The sequence below is a fragment of the Galeopterus variegatus genome, unplaced genomic scaffold (genome assembly GCF_000696425.1).
Source record: "Galeopterus variegatus unplaced genomic scaffold, G_variegatus-3.0.2 Scaffold9968, whole genome shotgun sequence".
NCBI lineage: Eukaryota > Metazoa > Chordata > Mammalia > Dermoptera > Cynocephalidae > Galeopterus > Galeopterus variegatus.
Window position 1 is genome coordinate 43,789 of NW_007736079.1, and position 8,524 is coordinate 52,312.

The 8,524-nt window shown below is 44.5% G+C and overlaps 2 protein-coding genes across 2 annotated transcripts; one reads left to right on the plus strand and one right to left on the minus strand.

The window, feature by feature from the left end:
* Positions 1-5,307: 5,307 nt before the first annotated feature.
* Positions 5,308-5,996, plus strand: LOC103609703 (uncharacterized protein C10orf95-like; the record flags this gene model as incomplete). Its single annotated transcript, XM_008594001.1, has 1 exon — positions 5,308-5,996. A coding segment is annotated over one exon (689 nt), but the record flags the coding sequence as incomplete, so codon positions are not given.
* A 1,378-nt stretch (positions 5,997-7,374) lies between these two features.
* LOC103609704 (zinc finger protein 774-like) lies at positions 7,375-7,902 on the minus strand (the record flags this gene model as incomplete). Its single annotated transcript, XM_008594002.1, has 1 exon — positions 7,375-7,902. A coding segment is annotated over one exon (528 nt), but the record flags the coding sequence as incomplete, so codon positions are not given.
* Between the last annotated feature and the right edge of the window lie 622 nt (positions 7,903-8,524).

The following is an 8,524-nucleotide window of genomic DNA, read 5'->3' on the forward strand; positions in this document are numbered from 1 at the left end:
AACACAAGGAAACTTTTAACTTTTGTAGGTGATGGATATGCTTATTACCTTAATTTGGTGATGATATCACTAGAATATACATATGTCAAACTCATCAAATTGTATACATTAAAACATGCAGTTTTCATTTTATATTAATTATACCTCAGTAAGCTGTTCAAAAAAACTCATCTAACACAAAGCCTATTTTTTAATAAAGTGTTCAAAATCTCATATGATTTATTAAATACTGCACTGAAAGCAAAAAATAATGGTTGCACGAGTACTCAAAGCATGGTTTCAACAGAATGTGCATTGCTTTTGCACCATTGTAAAGTTGAAAGGTTGTAAGTCAAACTATCTTAAGTTGGAGATCATCTGTATTTTGAACCCACCAAGTCCTGGCTGCCGATTTTTTAACATTTTTTCTTAAAAACTGAAGAGTCCTTCTTTAGCTCATCCCCTTCTACCTATGCCTTTGATATACAGTTAAAAGAACCCAGTTAACACTTTCAACACTCTGGAAATCTCCTTAGCCAGACCCATCAGCTCATTAGGCCCATTTTTTATTTCCACATTGCCATATGTTATAGTTTTGCTCAATTTTCTGCCACTGTATAACAAGGATCTCTTTTTCTCCAGTTTCCAAATACATTTTCCTCACTTTCCTTGAACATTTTCCCTACTTTCCTCATTAACAATCTTCCAAAGGCTCTTCCATGTTCCCTTTGCTATTTGCTCCCAAAGCCAATGCCACATGTCAGGTTATTTTTACAATAGATCCCACCTCCAGGTATCATTACATGTTCTGTATACGATCACTGTATAATTAGCTATCTCAAAACTTATTAGCTTAAAACAAAAAAATTATTCTATGATATCTTGTTATATATGCAAATTCTCTGGGTCAGAGATTTGACAGGCAGAAGTCTTAGTCCTTTCAGAATGCTACTCAATGCCACATGTTAGGTTATTTTTACAATAGATCCCACTTCCAGGTATCATTACATGTTCTGTATACGATCACTGTATAATTAGCTATCTCAAAACTTATTAGCTTAAAACAAAAAAATTATTCTATGATGTCTTGTTATATATGCAAATTCTCTGGGTCAGAGATTTGACAGGCAGATGTCTTAGTCCTTTCAGAATGCTACAACAAAAATATCATAGATTGGGTAGCTTAAAATTACTTCTCACAGTCATGGAGACTGGAAAGTCAAAGATCAAGGCACCAGCAGATTTGATGTCTGATGAGGGCCTGCTTCCTAGTTCATAGATGGCCATCTTCTTCTTGCATCCTCCTGGCAGAAGGTGTGAGAGAGCTCATTGGGGTCTCTTTTATAATGGCACTAATCCCTTTCATGTGGGCCCCACCCTCATGACCTTATTATGTCCCAAAGGCCTTGACGCCTAATACCAACATATTGGAGATTAGATTTCAACACATCAATGTGGGCAGGAGTTGGGGGTGAGGGGGAGAGACACAGCATTCATTCTATAGCAGCAGATCAGGATATCTTGTCTTGACTCCACAATGTATAAGTCTTCAGCTTGGACAACTTAAAGACTGGGGGTGACTTGACAGCTAGGATCTGGAATCATTTGGCTAGAATCGTCACTCACATGTCTAATACTGGTCTAAGATAATTCAAAAAGTATGACTCCTCACTAGAGTACCTACCTGTGGCCTCTCCATGGCTTTAGCTCCTCACAGCACAGTAACCTCAGAGTAACTGGATTTCTTACTTGGTGGCTCAGGGGTCCACGCATGAATATTCCAGGAAACAAGGCAGAGTGGCAACACCTCTTATGACCAGCCTCAGAAATCATGTAGTGTCATTTTCACAATGCTCTATTGGTTGAAATAATTAAAGTCCACCCAGATTTAAGTGAGTGGAGGGAGTCACTTCTTGATGGGTAAGTGCCAAGCTGATGTTATAGAAGAGTATGTGAGTGAGGAAGAATACTTATGGGTATCTTTGGGAAGTACAAGCTGACACAATCCCTGCAAAGTTAGACGTGGCCATATGTCATGCTCAGGCCAGTAAAATGTAGTCAGAAGTGGTACAATTTAATTGCTGATGATTGCCTCTCCAGCCCACTTTTCCCTGCTGTGAAAATTATAGAAGCAAGTGTTGATATGGGGATGCCATCAAGTCAAAGCTGCATGAAATGCTGAGCCAGGACATCTATCCTAGTGAGTCATCTGAACCCACAGAAGATTCCACATAATTAAGAAATAAATTGTTTTGTATTAAGCTATTAAGATTTTGGATTGCTTGTTATTGCAGCATAGCCCAGCCTAGCTAATACACTCCAAAACTCAAGTAACAGGAAGAGTGTGAAATGTATGCAGCCTCCTCAGACAAGGACGAGGAGAATAACTGACAAGACAAACATCCCGCAGAGCAAAGTCAAGGACTCACATAAAAATATGTATATATATTTTTTAAATAACCCACTTAAAAGAGTTGCAGTAAGCATGACCCTTTGCCCTGTAGTACTTTACTCTGCATCTTTCTAAATAAACACAAGTACATTCTCCTACATAACCACAATACTAGTATTATATCCAAGGGATCTAACATTGATACAACAATATAAAGTTCATATTCAATTTTCCCAATTGTTTCAAAAGTCTTTTAAAGTTGTTTCATTTTTGCTTTGCTTATGATCTAGGATCCAGTCAAGAATCATGTATTACATTTTATTGTGATACTTTTTAGTCTTTTTCAATCTGGAACAATATCACCCTGCACCTTTGTTTTTTTCTTTAAAGAAGACAAAATATCTTTTGATATTCTTGAAGACTCTGTGTTAATTGTCTTTAGAATGTGCCACAGTCTGGGTTTATTTGATTGTTTCCCTATAATTATACTCAAGTTAAACATCTTTGGCAAGAATACTACATAGATTACACTAACAGACTGTTTCCTGGGCACGTAGAAATCCAGGTTATTTTGCTCCATTCTATTCTCTGTAATATGGATGTCACCATCTTAAGACATAAGAGGAACAGGAGTCTTGATGGACTGAAATGAGACCAGATTCCTGAGGACTTCTTGGACCAGAGCAGCCATATTGGACTGAAGTTCAAAACTTCAGACATATAATTAAGAGATAAATTTTCATCTTTTTTGAGCCACTGGTATTCCCATTACTTTCAGCCAAACCAAATAACAGGAGCACAAACAAAGGAATTAGAAGGAAACTAGGCAGAAAACCTAGTATAAGTAAACCTGAACTTCTTGTTATATGAACCGATAAATGAATTTATTGTTCAAACCAGCTTGAGTTTGGGGCTTTTTGTTGTAATGGTTGTTACATGTCTTGGAAACATCCCATCTGACACACAGGCTTTATCACAACTATAAAAATGTTAAGAAACAAGTCAAACAACAAATCCAAATGATGACAATGCAAAGAAAGCTCTTGTATAGTCAATGAAAAAAAAAATCAAAGCAAGAAAAGTAGACAGTTTTTCAAGAAAATGATATTTACCAGCTCACTTAACTTAAAAATATGTTTATTCTCTCTTATATTCTTAGGTCTCTGTAAAATGACTGAACTAAACAAAGGACTCTATGAAGGGTTATCAAATAAACTGATTGCTAAGTTATATCAATATCAAAAAGGTGGGTAAAACTGCATCATTACCTTTTGTAGATGTACCAGGACATCTACAGCAACGGAAAGAAGAAAACCATGAGAAAGGAGAAGAAAATAAAAATGGTCGAACCAGAGATATTGTGAAAGAGCCAAGAGAAATCAACAGCCCTGAACATTTTCTCTGGGATGCTCTTGACAAGTCATCCTATACTTCTTGTGCTCTAAGAAACAGACTCCAAAATAACTGATTAATTAGTTATATGAAGAGCTCTCCCCACTGGAAAGCCAAATATGCTTGGAGACTCAGGTCCTCAGAGACCTTAAAGAGACGTCAAACCTAAGAGCACCTTTCTCATGAGGATCCCCTGTGTAGAGAAAGGAGAAAATAAGTCATCGAATGCTGTCTGCCTTTATCACCAGTTATTTCTCCAATTAGAAAGACACTATTCAGATGATATCCCCTGGAAAACACTGAAAGAGCCCCTGACATGGAATAAACAGAGGATTCTCCAACTGCAGAAAGATATCAGTCTGTGGGCGTGTATTTCCGATGTATATTCTTGAATATGATTATATTTTTGTACAGATTTTGGATTTATGCATCTATTTAAATATATCTTTGAATGTTTATATTTTAATGCTAAATGTGTTTTGACACTCACTGTTATTTGTGATTACGTTTGCATGCATATACAGTACATGGCTTATTTGTGACCTTAGGTGAATACGGCATCTGGGATATTGTGTTAACCTTTCTTCTATGGTAGTATTTAGAAATGTAAGTTAGTGTGTGAATTTGTGGAGTTCACGTGTGGTCTGGGGATCTGCATAAGTGTAATAATGTAGGAGTGTGAAGTCTGTAAGACGCAGAAATGAGCAATTTAGGAAGGTCTTATCTTCTTCTTGAGTATTTTTGGAAACTAGAGAGACCCACACTCTTCTGGATAACTGAACTGCTTAACCGCCTGCAGAAGCTTGAAAGAGATCATCTCTCAAATTTCTTTCCTGTCCCTTGAAAACTATGACACTTACCTGTTGGTAAAATGACAGAGACAGAAGAGAGGCTGAGTGGATCCGGAAACTAAAGAAAGAGCTGAAAAAAGAGGCGAAGAGGTGAGAAGCGGGTGAGAGAGGAGGCGGGTTGGGAGGAAGGAGAGAGTAACGTGTGGAAGAAGGAAAGAAAGAAAAAAAAAAAACCAGAAGCAGAAGGAGTCACGAGGGAGCAGGACCGGGAAGGAGCTTCCTTGCACTGGAATGGGATTCTTCATGCCTGGAGGTGGAACACATTTCAGCTTTGAGCAGGAAACTTCTGCTGGAGGGAAGGTTCTGCCCAGGTTCTGCGGGGAAGATGCGGAGGGAGGAAAGAGAAAGAGGCTTCTAGAAGGATCGAACCCTCGGCCCAGGAGAAGAGGAAGGAGAGAGAAACGTGTGGAAGAAGGAACGAAAACAAACAAACAAACAAAAAAAAAACACAGAAGCAGAAGGAGTCACGAGGGAGCAGGACCGGGAAGGAGCTTCCTTGCACTGGAATGGGATTCTTCATGCCTGGACATGGAACACATTTCAGCTTTGAGCAGGAAACTTCTGCTGGAGGGAAGGTTCTGCCCCGGTCCTGCGGGGAAGATGCGGAGGGAGGAAAGAGAAAGAGGCTTCTAGAAGGATCGGACCCTCGGCCCAGGAGAAAGTGACAACAGCGCTCACGTGTCCTTCTGAAAGGTGGCGCCTTCAGGAAGGCGAGTGGGGCAGCCGGGCCCAGGGAACGAACCTTCACCCGCAATCGCGAGTCGGGGCGGGACGCGGCCTCGAGCCGGGCGGCCCCGTTTCAAAGGCCCCGAGATTCCGAGAGAAAAGGGCGTTCCAGCCCCGCGCAGGCGCAGAAGGAAGCGTCCTCGCCCCCTCACAGCCGCGTGGTCGCGGCTCCTCCTTCGTTCCTTCCGTCCCCCAGTCCAGAGGGCGGCGGCCGACGAGCAGCGACGCCCCGCGGTGGCCCGGCCCCTCCTCCCAGCTTCTTCCGTCCCCGCCCCGGGGCTGCTCCTCGCGCTCTGCTCCCCGCGGCCGGCGACCCCCTCCCCGCGGCCGACGACCTCCTTCCCTTGGCGCGGGTTTCAGCCGCCGCTGCCCTGGGGCCCCCCGTGTGCTTCCTCCCGCGAAGCCTCCGGGCCCTGTGGATGCGCCGCGCGCCAGTCCCAGTCCCCCCGCTGCTGCTGCTGCAGCTGCGCCGCCGTGAGGCCGCCTCCACCTGCTCCTCCCACCTGGGCGTGGTCTCGCTCTTCTGTGGCAGCGCCATCTTTGTCTATGTTCGCCCTAAGGCCAGCTACGATCCGGCCACTGACCCTCTGCTGTCTCTTCTATGCTGTGATCGCCCCTGTCCTCAGTCCCATCGTCTACACCCTACGGAACACTGACGTCAAGGCTGCCCCAAAGAGAACCATCCAGAAAATGCGGCCCACAGATTCGAGAATGGGCTGGTGATGGTGGCTGCCGCGCACACCCCCAGTCAGCCCCAAGTCACCAAGGATCAAGGAGGGGCGACATGGGCCTCGCCTTAGGGGAGGATCACGGTGGCAAGAAGACAGATTCACCTTGGAAGAGCTGCTGGAGCTAAACCTCTCTCCGCAGACCCCACAGGTTCACACGCTCAGTTCTGACATCTCTTTCAAGAAACAAGAGACCTGAAGTGGAGAATCAAGGTCATGAGCAGAGCAAGTTGACAACTCGGGGAAACGTTACAAAATATCACCCCCACCAGACTATCCAGGTAATAAAATTTACATCCGCAGTGATGATTCTTAGTCATTTGACATTTGTGCATCCAGGTAAGGCCTTTGCTTCCTGGCTGGTACTACTGGCTAGTACGTTAGCATGCCACTTAGTTTTTAATTACTACCTAATTAAATCTATCACCAGGCAAAAAGAAATTTCCTTAAGAAGTGAGGAGATGCCAGAAAAGTTTCAATGAAGGCAAGTTCTTATGGAAATCAGTGTGACACAGTGGTTAAGAGAACAGATTTTGATGTCAGACAGACTTAATTCACGTCTTAATTGTTTCAGCTGATTAGCTGTGTGATCACAGGTGAATGATGTAATTCCCTTGATTTCCTTATTCACAAAGTTAGGATAACAACAGAGGCTATTTCTTTGGGTTTTTATGAGGATTCACAGACTTATAAGTCACCAAGCTTAGGATCTGGCACAAAATAGTGTCTCAATAAGTGTTTTTATTAGTGAGTCAGACAGGGCAGCAGAGAGCATGATGTCTAGCTCACTCTGGATGACTTTGCTGGGGGAGAGGATGGTATTCTTGAAATGTCAGTGGCTTTGGGACACATGGAAAGGTAGAGGGAGAGACTCCACACGTCACTGCTACAGGAAACTGACATCAGCACAAAAGGTAAACCAAACCAGCCAGGACACTGAAGAGCGAATATAACAGCATGCAGGAGAGCAGATAACCCGCAGAACAAATAAATGAGATGTTAATGAGGATTAATAAGAAAGAGACTTCTCCAAGACGCAAGTATTCATCAAGAATTAGAAATATAGTCCACATACTTTTTATTATTCCCAACACTGTTCAATTTTGCCAGCATTTATTGAGGACTTTCTCTGTGCCCATCACTCTGCTTGACACGGTGGTGAATGCCATGTCAACGTGGGGCGATGGTTTTCCCCGGATGGTGCTTGCTGTCTGGTTGGAGAGAAAACACCGATTCCCATGAAACTGTCAGAGAACCATGGAAAGTAAGGAAATGGGTCGCCCCTGCTCAGCCCCAGATGGCAGTCTCAGGCTTTCGTCCCTGACCGCCTGGCCACCCCGTGCAGCTTCCGGTGCGTGATGATGTTTGTCTTCTGCCTGAAGCTCTTGCCGCACACCTCACAGCCATAGGGCTCCTCGCCGGTGTGGACCCTGCGGTGCGCGAGGACGACGTGGGAGCGGCTGCTGAAGCTCTGGTCGCGGTCACCGCAGGGGCAGGGGCGCGCGCCTGTGTGCGCCCTCTGCTGGATGATGAGGCACGAGCTCTGGCTGAAGCTCTTCCCGCAGTCGCAGCACTTGGAAGGCTTCTCCCCGGTGTGGACGCGCCGGGGCGTGAGCAGCGACGAGCTGCGGCTGAAGCTTCGGGTGCACAGCGGGCACGGGAATGGGCGCTCGCCGCTGTGCGTGCGCAGGTGACGCGTCAGGTCCGAGCTCCAGCTCAGGGGCTGGTTGCATTGCGGACACGGGAATGGCTCCTCGCCGCTGTGGCTGCGCCTGTGACGGCTGAAGTTGGAGCGGTGGCTGAAGTCCTTGCCGCACTGCGGGCACTGGTAAGGCTTGGGAAGGTCCGGGGGAGAAAGGGGTTGCCAAGGACAGTCGATGGCAGCTCAGGGAATCAGCTCCTTGCCCTCCAAACTGCACCCGTCGAGAATCTTATCAGAACAATCAAGCAAAGACTCTGGAAATTGACTAGAGGCATCGAACAGAGTGAAAAGCATTTATGCAGAAATATTTCTTGAACCTCAACAAGGACAGTGAGAGGCTATCACATTTTAACCTGGAGCTGTTCCCATCATCTACCCAACTCTATGGCCCCAAAGTTCTGCCAGGAGTGCACATCAAGAGAGTTGTGCCCTGGTGTTGAGGCTACCATTGACCCACTGGGCAAATCACTCAACAGCTATAAGACATTTTTCTCATCTGTAAAATGGGGGAGGGAGGGAGGACATACCTAACTGGTCTGTTAAGATGATTAAGTAGCTGCTTAATAAATATTTGCTGAATGGAGCACTTGGAAAAGTAAAGGGATACACAGATTCAAGAGGTCCACAATTACTTCAAACTCAGCGATCTGGCTTCTCACTAGAAACCAGACAATCCAAAAGCAAAATAAACATAAAGTTATTTCTACTTGGTTATAGTAAGTTTAAATTTCTAATTCTGTTTTACACATAATTA